The sequence below is a fragment of the Neoarius graeffei genome, chromosome 23, assembly GCF_027579695.1.
Source record: "Neoarius graeffei isolate fNeoGra1 chromosome 23, fNeoGra1.pri, whole genome shotgun sequence".
Lineage (NCBI taxonomy): Eukaryota > Metazoa > Chordata > Actinopteri > Siluriformes > Ariidae > Neoarius > Neoarius graeffei.
Window position 1 is genome coordinate 53,223,079 of NC_083591.1, and position 13,660 is coordinate 53,236,738.

Consider the following 13,660-nt stretch of genomic DNA (forward strand, 5'->3'; position numbering starts at 1 on the left):
TTTTTTTTGTTGTTGTTGAACTGATCATGAAGGCTTAATTAGTCCATAACTTCATTAATAATTGTAATGAAGCAAATCTGGGTAGAAGTTCTATGCACCCTAGGGACCCCTACCTTCATGCCAGAAAGAATCGAAATCGGTGAAGAATTGAGGGAGAAGAAGCGATTTGTGTGGAAACTGCTCGTTATGGATTGATTAATTACTCCATATCTTCATTATTAATTGCAGTTGTGCAAATTTGGGTAGAAGCTATATGCACCCTAGGGAGACCTACCTTCCTGCCAAAAAGAATAAAAATCGGTGAAGAATTGAGAGAGAAGGAGTGATTTTCGTGAAATGTGGACGACCCATGATGGTATAAACTCATCACCTGTTGGCCGGATGAGCTAATAATTGATTCTTTCAAAAGAATGACACACACACCGCAGATCTGATTGATATCTTAGTATTTAATACTGTATAATCTGCCCTTCACATCCATATTCAAGACACTATATGAGATATATACAACATGTTCATATATATATACACATCCTGTTTCCAAAGGCAGAGTTCAGAAAGCTGCCATATTGGTAACAATGTGAAGTCTGTGTGTTCCGTCACCATGCGGTCTCACGATTCAGGAAGTTGTTAATTGGGTTGGAGAGAGTGGTGCCAATGATGCTCGCTGAAGATTTTGAAGAACAGCAGCCACACAACCCCCACTGCTTCATTAATGAATCCTGGAGAACATGACTGACTTCGGAGGATGTCACAGACTCACCATTAAAACAGCAAAACAAGAGATGAACGAAAAATAGAAAAAACAGGTCATACCATTTGTTTACAGTGCTATAACTTAAAAATATCTCTTTTTGAATCATTTTTCTCTTCGACTCTTGATTTCATCAAGCAGGATTTTTTTTTTTTTTTTAAATCACAATCAGCCTCGGTATAAAATCTGTAATAAAGTCATAGACGTTGATCTGAGCTTGTTAGTTTTTAGTTCTGAATGATCGTTGTTAACACAGTTTTACTGTAATATTAGTTTAGTTCAGCGCAACGGCTCGTCAAATATAGTCCACCCCAAACTACGCTAATTTGAACGGGTCTGACGTTTCTACATGGTTACATTTTTCTGACAGTCTGTATTCTACATAATATTAAAGTATATTATATTATTATATTATTAGATTATTCAGAATGCTAAACATCTAGGATTATTTCCACTGCTTATTTTATATTGAACCTGGAAGACCTTTCCTAAAACAAAGAAAATTGACACACAAAAAGGTTTTTTTTAAGCATCATGCCAAGTAGGGCAGTTTAAAACATACAGTTGAGTGCAAAAGTTTGAATCCCCTGTAGATTTGGAATGAGGGGGGAGGAAAAGGAAAATGTACCTTAAAAAAGAAAAACTGAATTCCAAAAATTCCAGGTAAAAAAAATGAAAAGAAGTATAAGACAAAAAAATCAGCAGAAAAATTCTTAAATATAAAATCAACATAACATGTAAAGAAGTATGATATGCATGATCGTACTATTAGCATTATTGTCAAACGTAATCACACACTATTTGACCGTCTTTTTTTTTTTTTCCAAAACCAAACTGAAACCTTGATTCACTGCAGATTTGTGTGTGTGTAAAAACACCTTGACACAACCTGTAAAAAAACAGTGTAAACTCTATGGAGGATTGAATCTTTCAAATAAATAAAATAACATCGTTACTGGTTTGCATGTCTTAATAAATAACGAAAAATGCAAAATACAGTGCGGATTCGATATAAATTGATTCATTTAGCACCTGCTGTGTGATTTACCTCAGCCAGAATTTTTCAATTTCAGGAACAAGCACTGTATGTGTACAAACGAATACAACCGAAGAGCAAGTACTTAATTTGCACCCCCCCCCCAAAAAAAAAAACCCAAAAAAACCCCCTGTTTCTGCTATTTGAAGACAAAACCGGACCGTCAAGGACATAGTAGCTCATCTGACCTGCCATCAAAGCAACCATGACGACCAAAACATCAAACCGAACTGAGGCCCTGTCCACACGGCAACGGATTCAGGTGAATCTGATAAAACTGTTTAGCGTTTCGGCCTGGCGTCCACACGGCACCGGCATTTTGGGTGCCCCAAAACGAAATCTTTTGAGAACGGGTCCCAGAGTGGAAAAATATGGCAACGGCACCGTTGCGAAGTCGTCTGGATGAGTAGAACGGATTTGTTTACGATGACATCACAACCACATGACTGTCAGTGCTTCACGCCGGGTAGAAGTGTAACGAACTCGATGCGAGTTGTCAACAAATCCTATAACTTGGTTCATGAAACGCGCTTACAAAATATTTTCACTGTGAATATTTATTGTGTAATGGTGCAAAGTGAGAGAGAGAGAGAGAGAGAGAGAGAATAGCCCTTAGGGCAGAGTCTTTAGTCCAAACACTGCGGAAGCTAATGTGGCTAATGCTACAGAAGAAGGGGTTTATGCGCATGCGTGTACTTCTTCTTCCATTGTTCTGGTGTCTCCGATGGGACCGTCTTACAGCGCACCTAGAGGTGTGGCATGTGTATTGCATCGTTTTCAGCAAGCGTTGCGTTGCCATATGGACCAGAAATTTAACTGATCCATTGCCCATGTGGACGCGATATTTAAAAAAAAAAAAATCTCGTTGCTGTTGTCATGTGGCTGTAGCCTGAAATGTGACAAGAGGACCAACCTCTATGACAAATTGTTCACAACAGGAAAATCAACAAAGGACTGAATTTTGTTCCCCGAGGGAAGAAGATCGCCCCAAAACAAACATCGATCAGAACTGAATTTGCATATTAAATGAGAGAGGAGATACAATTCTAGTCAGAAGAAAATGTTAAGGTGACCTAATTACTAATTTGTTAGCAAAAAATTGACAATATGATGACCAAGTTTTGTGCAGAAGGTGGCGTTTTTTCAAATAAAACAATCAGAACTGAAATCCATTGAGAACTGAAGGAGGGAGGAGACATGATTTAACTGAAAATAAACAAAGTTGTAAACAAACTGGGAAGATCGACCCAAAACATCGATCAGAACTGGAATCGGATGAGAAATCAGAGAGGAGACACAATTCTATTGAAAAGCCTGGAAAGTTCATTAATTTGGCCTAATTAGTAACTCGTTAGCAAAAAATCTGACAAACCAATGACCAAGTTTTGTTCAGAGTGACGAGTTCTTTCAAACAAAACAATCAAAATGGAAATCTGTGGAGAACTGACGGAGGAGATACGATTTAACTAAATTGTGGATGACGGATGCCACGCCATGGCAACAGCTCGTCGACCTTATGGACAGATGATCTAATAAAACCATTATTTCATTTAGGTTTCTTAGTATCTCAAAATAAGAAGAACATTTTATGAAGTTATTCCAATATTACCATGATAAAGTTTGTTTCATATTAGACATTTTCTGAATTCTCATCATCTCATTCTCATTATCTCTAGCCGCTTTATCCTTCTACAGGGTCGCGGCAAGCTGGAGCCTATCCCAGCTGACTACGGGTGAAAGGTGGGGTACACCCTGGACAAGTTGCCAGGTATTTTCTGAATTCGTAGATAAAATAAAATAGTTTTCAACAGTTTTATGACACCACACTACCTTTTACTTTTCATCATGTAATCGAGTGTTTCTGTGAATACTGAAAAATTTGGGGTGGGCAATTTGGCAAAAATGAAGTATGTTGGGTTTTGGTATAAATACTGCCCAACGATTGGCACGGTGGTGTAGTGGTTAGCACTGTTGCCTCACAGTAAGAAGGTTCTGGGTTTGAGCCCAGTGGCTAATGGGGAGTTTGCATGTTGTGTCTGTGTGGGTTTCCTATGGGTGCTCTGGTTTCGCCCAAAGACATGCAGGTTAGGTTAATTGGTGGCTCTAAATTAACTGTAGGTGTGAATGGTTGTTTGTCTCTATTGCCCCTTTTCCACCAAAGCAGTTCGAGGGCTGGTTCGGGGCCAGTGCTTAGTTTGGAACCGGGTTTTCTGTTTCCACTGACAAAGAACTGGCTCTGGGGCCAGAAAAACCGGTTCCAGGCTAGCACCAACTCTCTGCTGGGCCAGAGGAAAGAACCGCTTACGTCAGCGGGGGGTGGGGGGGTGGAGTTGTTAAGACCAACAACAATAACAAGACCGCGAAAGATAGCCATGTTTAAGCGACAAGAAGCAGCAGCTGTACAAACGCGAAGTCATCCATTATTATTATTATTATTATTATTATTATTATTGTTGTTGTTGCTGCTTCTTCTGTGTTGTTTTTGCTTCGATATTCGCGCCAAGGTTTATGCAAACGTAGCGACGTAACTGACGTATACAGCGACGTAATGACGTGGCTTCCCTTAGCACCGCGAGCTATGGAAAAGCAAACTGGTTCTCAGCTGGCTCGCAAGTTGAACGAGTTGTGAACCAGCACCAGCACTGAACCAGCCCTGGAACTGATTTGGTGGAAAAGGGGTATGTGTGTCAGCCCTGCGATGACCTGGCGACTTGTCCAGGGTGTAACCCGCCTTTTGCCCATAGTCAGCTGGGATAGACTGCAGCTTACCCATGACCCTGCACAGGATAATTGGTTATGGATAATGGATGATCGTCCCACATCCCAAGTGAATGAGCCGCACTCAAATGCTTTTATATTTTTCGGTAGACAAAACAAATCACATACATCATACAACAATCAGAGTTGGACTAAGTGAGTTGGCCTGTTCCTTTTTGTGCACCGCCTCCTTTAAAGTCAAACTCAAATGGCTTGTTGTCTCGAATTTGGCTTCATCAGTAAACATTGTTGGTGGAATTTTAGCCTGCACTGCAGTATCCATCAGTATTGACAATGCAAAATCTACCTTCAATTAGATGTCACATAGTTGACGTCACATAGTTTTGGGCTTTTTGGCTTGCCATGTCCATCAGTATTAACCTATTATCTCCCAGGGTCATGTGCGTGAATAGAGTGGGCTGCCACTTTGTTTCATCATACTGACTACTTACACAGTTAAAGGAGAACTGAAGTCATTTTTAAACTTGCTTTATTTCTTAATTAATGTGTTATTCAATTACGTTTTCGGTTTTAGTAACCTTATACTGTGACTCATATTGGCAACTAATTGCAATTAAATATTATACTTATCGACCTATTCGGTTTTTAGCCGTGTTGAATTTAGTTCGTTTGGTCCACGGCAGGCGTCGCTTTGCCGCGCGATCTTCACGAGACTTGTGCAAGACTTCGAAACGTGAAGCGTCTGCCAGGTGTCAGTGCCGCCATTTTGAAAACTGTTTTCCAAATGAAATATTGCACAAAAACGAGTTTAAATGACGATTACTGCCTACTTTTTTCAAACTTCCCTGATTGCTATCAAAACAAACAAAACTTCCAGCTTGGTTACATCAGCATTCGAAAGAGGGCGCGCGTGTCTTTTGAGAACGTTGGCAGATGTCGGTCACTTTGATTTCCGCTGTACGTTTTACTTCCGTCCTACGATGTCTCGCACAGGTCTCAACGAATCTCGTTTACGGCCATCGCTGTGACATATGGACTGATATATTACAGAGCATATTTCAAACACTCATAACTCATAATCAAACATGCATTCCTGTATTTAATAAAATGAGAGAAATAGAATTTTGATAGCACTGTACAAAAAAATTTGCCTTCAGTTCTCCTTTAATTACGCAGATGTAATCACCGTCACAGAGTTGACATGTAAACAAGGTATGCTTCGATTTTTACACACTCACTTCCACGTAAAAAAAAAAAAAAAAAGCAGTACACATGATCGTGTGTGCCCTGTGATGACCTGGCGACTTGTCCAGGGTGTACCCCGCCTCTCGCCCGTAGTCAGCTGGGATAGGCTCCAGTTTGCCTGCGACCCTGTAGAACAGGATAAAGCGGCTAGAGATAATGAGATGAGATGAGATGAGATGCGATGATCGTGTGTATGAGATGTTCTGTTGCTCTCCCTGCCAGATAACATGAGGCAGGCTTGTAGTACTCGAGTCAGACTCTTGCACTAATTTTAAGGACTTATGATTTGACTCGGACTCGTGCATTAACTGCATTTGGACTTATAAATTGAAGCCTCGGATTTTTTATTTATTTTTTTGTAACATGTCATAATTTGGCAGAAGATATTTATATTGATATCTACATTAATTTTTATAAATTTCATGCAAGAGAATGCACATTCACCTGTTCATACGTCATGTTCAGGAACAAACTAACGTTAATGGTGCTAAAATGCCTGGAGAGACGCCCCTAGGATTGTCCGCTTTGCTTATACAGACTTCTTGTGCAGTGGGAAAAAATGCACTGCTATGTGTTCCATATGCAGAAGAACTATCGAGGAGACGACGGGGACAACCTCGAACTTCAATCGTCATTTGGCAAGACTCCACCCAGAGAAGGAAGTGACACACTATGTTCGTTGCTCTGTTGATAGTGGGCGGGGCTTGCTTGCTGAGTGATGAACTAGCTAGTGTTAACCCTCTCTCATATTATTGGTCCTGTTGATAGTGGGCATGGCTTGCTGAGCGATGAAGAAGCTTTATATCAGTAGCCTATTACAGTGGTGCTTGAAAGTTTGTGAACCCTTAAGAATTTTCTATATTTCTGCATAAATATGACCTAAAACATCATCAGATTTTCACACAAGTCCTAAAAGTAGATAAAGAGAACCCAGTTAAACAAAAGAGACAAAAACATTATACTTGGTCATTTATTTATTGAGGAAAATGATCCAATATTACATATCTGTGGGTGGCAAAAGTATGCGAACCTTTGCTTTCAGTATCTGGTGTGACCCCCTTGTGCAGCAATAACTGCAAATAAACGTTTGCATTAACTGTTGATCAGTCCTGCACACCGGCTTGGAGGAATTTTAGCCCATTCCTCCGTACAGAACAGCTTCAACTCTGCAATGTTGGTGGGTTTCCTCACATGAACTGCTCGCTTCAGGTCCTTCCACAACATTTCCATTGGATTAAGTTCAGGACTTTGACTTGGCCATTCCAAAACATTCACTTTATTCTTCTTTAACCATTCTTTGGTAGAATGACTTGTGTGCTTAGGGTCGTTGTCTTGCTGCATGACCCACCTTCTCTTGAGATTCAGTTCATGGACAGATGTCCTGACATTTTCCTTTAGAATTTGCTGGTATAATTCAGAATTCATTGTTCCATCAATGATGGTAAGCCGTCCTGGCCCAGATGCAGCAAAACAGGCCCAAACCATGATACTACCACCACCATGGATCACAGATGGGATAAGGTTCTTATGCTGGAATGCAGTGTTTTCCTTTCTCCAAACATAACACTTCTCATTTAAACCAGAAAGTTCTATTTTGGTCTCATCCGTCCACAAAACATTTTTCCAATAGCCTTCTGGCTTGTCCACATGATCTTTAGCAAACTGCAGATGAGCAGCAATGTTCTTTTTGGAGAGCAGTGGCTTTCTCCTTGCAACCCTGCCATGCACACTATTGTTGTTCAGTGTTCTCCTGATGGTGGACTCATGAACATTAACATTAGCCAATGTGAGAGAGGCCTTCAGTTGCTTAGAAGTTACCCTGGGGTCCTTTGTGACCTCACTGACTATTACACTGCTTGCTCTTGGAGTGATCTTTGTTGGTCGACCACTCCTGGGGAGGGTAACAATGATCTTGAATTTCCTCCATTTGTACACAATCTGTCTGACTGTGGATTGGTGGAGTCCAAACTCTTTAGAGATGGTTTTGTAACCTTTTCCAGCCTGATGAGCATCAACAACGCTTTTTCTGAGGTCCTCAGAAATCTCCTTTGTTCGTGCCATGATACACTTCCACAAACATGTGTTGTGAAGATCAGACTTTGATAGATCCCTGTTCTTTAAATAAAACAGGGTGCCCACTCACACCTGATTGTCATCCCATTGATTGAAAACACCTGACTCTAATTTCACCTTCAAATTAACTGCTAATCCTAGAGGTTCACATACTTTTGCCACTCACAGATATGTAATATTGGATCATTTTCCTCAATAAATAAATAACCAAGTATAATATTTTTGTCTCATTTGTTTAACTGGGTTTTCTTTATCTACTTTTAGGACTTGTGTGAAAATCTGATGATGTTTTCGGTCATATTTATGCAGAAATATAGAACATTCTAAAGGGTTCACAAATTTTCAAGCACCACTGTAACTAAAATGGGGCAGTTGAGCAGGAACGTTAGTCCAACACAGTAACAGAGATGCTTTCACATAAAGGCAGCAACAGACACCGTCAAATAGTGCGGTTGGAGTTTTGTTCTCGGACTTGACTCAAAATTTTCTTTAATGACTTGGACTTGATTCGGACTCGAGGTTTAGTGATTCGACTACAACACTGACATGAACCAGGCGAACCTTGTATCTGAGGAACCGTTGCAATGCTGGGGCTGAATTCAGCACTGTCACAGAGTTGACCGCAAGTTCATGGGACACCTACTTTGGCTGAGCTGCAGTCGAAATGATTAAAAGCTGCATCGAGCTTATTGTATTGTCTTTAAACACACTCATATCCAAGACATGCACAGAGGGTAATCCTGTCTGCCGGCTTTCAGTGGAGGAAATTACACTGTTAATTCAATCCAAGAATGCAGGTATGACAAGCCAAGTTGGCCATTTGCACACTCATTTTGATTTTTTCCAACAACTAAGAAACGGGGCGGCACGGTGGTGTAGTGGTTAGCGCTGTCGCCTCACAGCAAGAAGGTCCGGGTTCGAGCCCCGTGGCCGGCGAGGGCCTTTCTGTGCGGAGTTTGCATGTTCTCCCCGTGTCCGCATGGGTTTCCTCCGGGTGCTCCGGTTTCCCCCACAGTCCAAAGACATGCAGGTTAGGTTAACTGGTGACTCTAAATTGACCGTAGGTGTGAATGTGAGTGTGAATGGTTGTCTGTGTCTATGTGTCAGCCCTGTGATGACCTGGCGACTTGTCCAGGGTGTACCCCGCCTCTCGCCCGTAGTCAGCTGGGATAGGCTCCAGCTTGCCTGCGACCCTGTAGAAGAGGATAAAGCGGCTAGAGATAATGAGATGAGATGAGAACTAAGAAACGTCCGAGAGGTCTGCTGAATTTCTTCACACTAGGCCCCAGGGAGTTCTTACTGTACTGTATGTACAGGTTTTAGTCCTCTCCACATTACACAGGCCGAGAGATGGTTCTGGGACACAAATTTCTCAGGATTCACAGAAACACTCAGTTACTCAGATAGTTGGTTTTGCGAGATCTGAACTTTCCATTTAAGCATTTTTGTAAATCAGCTATAATATGATTAATAACTGTGCACACAGTTTATTACACACAAACCAGCTGCTTTGTTTCAGATCAGGACCACAATGTTTCATGACTATTCATTTAAAATGTTTTTTTTTTTTTTTCCCATTTTGGCTTAAGGGTATGCAAACTTTTGCACTCGACTGTAGGTTACAGGATTAGCCATCTCTTATCATACATGTACACACACACACACACACACACACACACACACACACACAGAAAAAGAAATACTGTAGATATGTGGTTAAGGCATTCAACGAAATATTGCAGAGAGATTAAAGATCGTAAAAGCTGATGCTGTAATGATGGAATGGATAAAACCTGAAGATGTATGCACAGTTAATGTATATTCAAACTGAGATCTATGCTTTTAAAAAAATCCATGAAGGAAAAACAACTGTCTTTGGAAACCAAGGGTGTTTTGGTTTGAGTATCAGTTCTTACAACATAAAGGTTCTTGAGTCCACGCGGATATAAGTAGTTGGAGATACATGATGTTGATGTGTTTTTATTTGAAAAGGCCCGTCCTTGAGTGATTTTTATCAAGTTGCTTTTAAGATTTGACTCAAGTCTGAACACGGCCGCGGATAGCCGATAACGGAGGCCTGACATGACTGACACACACATAACGACATGGCGCTCCAGGGCAGAACAGACACCACAATTAGGACGTGGGCATGCTGTCCATTCCCTTCCTCCTCCCTCCAACGAGAGAACGAGGTCCAACACCACCCTCAGGTAAGACACCATGGTACATCCCACATGTCTTGGAATGGGGAAGTCAGAATCCCCCACGTTTCAAACCCATTCCTGCATGGAGCGCTTGCAGTACAGTATGTGGCGCTTGGTGTCCTTACGCTTGACCCGGAAAACGGTGTGCAGTAGGACCATGAGGCATAGAGCTAGCACGCAAGGTATGGCGATGGCTACAGCCTTTTCGGTGCCACCCGTGCCTTCAGGTTTACGCACGATATCCACGTCGTCAGGCTCATAATGCGGCGGCTCGTCGTCCTGAGGCGGCCGCCAGTCCCAGTCAGGGTCTGAGGGCAGGCCGTCGCAGCCCATGAAATCTCGTAGGATGGACCTGGGGTAGCCCGGTTCTACCCGCAGCCGCCGGTTGTTGAACTTCCAGTACTCTTTTCCTTTGTAGAAATATGTGAAGCCTGCGTTTTGTCACAAGGAAATTAAATAATAATATTAATGGATATTAATTGCTATTATACCACATAAGAAGGAGTGATTACTTTTCTATAATACTGAGACAGTTGTGCTGGCAATCAGGCAAGTTTACAGGAACTTGTACAGCAGATGTTCCACATAATCGAAGACTAATCTATTCAGAATCTATCTATTCTATTTGCATTCACTGGATATGATTGGATATGCGCTCTGATTGGCTACTCTCCTACTCGGATATCAGCTCATATACCGTGAGTAGAGAAAAACAAAATGGCGGCGCGTGTTGCTGAACCAACCAAGGACGAAATAAAAACTCTACTCAAAAACAAAACCCAAAAATTGTAATCAAGTATTTAAAAGAAACAGAAATAGCTAAAAGAATATAGTGTCGTCCCCCCCAGCTCCTGTTCCACACTCCAGCCCAGTAGATGGTGGTAATGCACCTACGCCAAAAAATATATACCAAAAAACCCCTAAAGAAGAAGAAGAACCCAACCCCCAAAAAATACAAAAAAGCAACAAAATATGAAATGAAAATACTTGATGGTAAGAACGTATCTTTGTTTTCAAGAATTATTATTATCGCAGCTGACTACGGGCGAAAGGCGGGGTACACCCTGGACAAGTCATCAGGTCATCACAGGGCTTTTTTATTTATCAAATTTGCAAAAAATAAATATGATCTGTTTCTCAAAATCCAGTGAATGTGGATAGAATAAAACAGTTATTCCACTCAATCTTGTCGTACATGGCTTATAGACAACTGTGCTACGCGCCTCATCAGCTATCAGCTCATGTATGACTCGATTTCGAGGAATAACTGTTAAATATAACAAAAAAGTCATAAATATCATGTCATAAATAGCATTAGCTAACACTTAAAAAAAACCCTCTTATTTCTTCTTTCTAAGGCACTGCTCTTAGTTCCAATGCAGCACCATGCACTGATGAAATGATGACTATGATACAACATCTGGATTTCATATTCAGCCAAAACCTTAACTTGATTTCATATTTACTGTAGCTACATTCTCCAGAAGTGCAGATCTTTAGTCTCAGGACTGCTTGTATCATTTTTGAGTTCAGTAATGGACCGAATGTGCAAAGTGAAAGAAAAGGACGCACCATTAGCCTTGTCCACAAAGGCACCCTGAGGAGAGTCTGGAATGCCCTTCCAAATGGTAATGGGTTTGGGATAACCAGGGTCCATACTCCGGATGTCCTCATTGTACCTCCAGTACCTGAACCAAAGAGAAAGGAGTCAGAATGGAAACTCAAGCACATACAGTACTGTGCAAAAGTCTTAGGCACCCTATTGTTTTTTTTCATACAAACTTTGTTATAGATTTCTATTTTATGACTTCTACATTATCAAGTTGGGGCGGCACGGTGGTGTAGTGGTTAGCGCTGTCGCCTCACAGCAAGAAGGTCCTGGGTTCGAGCCCCGGGGCCGGCGAGGACCTTTCTGTGCGGAGTTTGCATGTTCTCCCCGTGTCCGCGTGGGTTTCCTCCGGGTGCTCCGGTTTCCCCCACAGTCCAAAGACATGCAGGTTAGGTTAACTGGTGACTCTAAATTGAGCGTAGGTGTGAATGTGAGTGTGAATGGTTGTCTGTGTCTATGTGTCAGCCCTGTGATGACCTGGCGACTTGTCCAGGGTGTACCCCGCCTTTCGCCCGTAGTCAGCTGGGATAGGCTCCAGCTTGCCTGCGACCCTGTAGAACAGGATAAAGCGGCTAGAGATAATGAGATGAGATGAGACATTATCAAGTCAGTACAAAAACATTTTAGAGTTCCAAACGTTCATTTTTTTTGTTTTTTCAGTACAAAATTAAATGTTACAAAAAAGTTTATATCTGAGCAACATATTACATATTATATTCTATCCACATTGACTGGATATGAACAATCATGCGCTCTGTTTGGCTACGTTACTACTCGGATATCAGCTCATATATCTACTGCGAGTAGAGAAAAACAAAATGGCAGCTTTATCATCAAGTATTAAAACAACAACAACAACAACAACAACAGAATATAGGTGTGGCTTTCTCCCCGCTAATAGCTGGGTTTCAGTCACGTGACTTTTCTTAGCGGTTTTACCGGAAGTGAAATAGCTGGTGGTCTAAATGACTGTTGTAGTGCAAACAACTAGCGATAACATCATAGTACGCTCATAATCTCGAAGCCGCTGCTCGCTTTAGATATATTCAGAAGATTGCTATGTACAATGGAATCGACCCCTACAGTCTGGGAAAGAAGGATTTGTCATACGATCTCGAAAACTACCCTTCAGTCGAGTTCCCCGACATCTCGAACTATCTGGTGTTGCAGACGTCCTTCTACACCGCAAAACAGATGAAAGCGAGGAAGAGTACGGAGGCTTACAACTTTTTTGTATGTGGCTGGGTAAAGGACCTCGGGATCAAGTCGCTGCCGAATGAATCCTGGATTGTTTTTACCCGTGTAAGTATGGTTTTTTTTAAGCTTTTCATTCGTGTCTTGACAATGAAGCGCTGCAAGTTGAAGTGTAAACAAACAACAGTTCGCTTGATTCTCACTTGTGTTGGCTCTTATCTCTCAGGTAAATCATTCACAAAGATCATCAGAAACCTAGTCTGGTTAACACCAGACCATATCACAAGTGAAATATGGTCTGGAATCCGCCTATTGAATTTCTCGTAGGGGAGGTGTGGTTTACGATTGTCAACGGCTGTTTATTGGACGTTGCGAATGTCTATCATTTGGCGTATACGTAGCCCATGGCCAATCATGGCAGTTGTACCCGGTGACGTAGTTAGAGCGACGAAGAAGACGAAGAGGCGAAGAAGAGAAGGAAAGAGAAAGAGAAGGCAAAACAAAAATAGGAAAACAATGGCACCGAACGATTACTGCCGTTTGTGCAAGACAAATATGAGAGAAGCTGGTTTGGTTAGTTTGGTTCGTATCGCTCGCCGCCATGTAAAAATGTGATCCGTAAACAGTCCCAAATAAACTACAAGCTTCCGTTTGTCGAGTAGTACGCGTCACCGTCTTTCCACCCCTCCCCACTCTCTGATTGGCTCCCTAACTCAGGTGAGCCTTTAGACCGTAGTTTCCATGCTGTCTTTTCAGATCGGAACGATTGTGCAAAGCAGCATGGGATTTCCCAGGCTACCAGAAACCCCTTTAAAGACCTGGATCTT

The 13,660-nt window shown here is 41.7% G+C and overlaps 1 protein-coding gene across 1 annotated transcript in view; it reads right to left on the reverse strand.

Moving 5' to 3' along the window:
• Positions 1-10,096: 10,096 nt before the first annotated feature.
• The window catches only part of mmp16b (matrix metallopeptidase 16b (membrane-inserted)), a 68,753-nt gene continuing 65,189 nt past the window's right edge, over positions 10,097-13,660 (reverse strand). The window contains exons 9-10 of the mRNA XM_060905470.1: positions 11,603-11,718; positions 10,097-10,461 (exon numbers count right to left, since the gene is read on the reverse strand). Coding sequence (XP_060761453.1) covers positions 10,097-10,461; positions 11,603-11,718 — 481 coding nt within the window. The remainder of the gene's footprint in view (positions 10,462-11,602; positions 11,719-13,660) is intronic.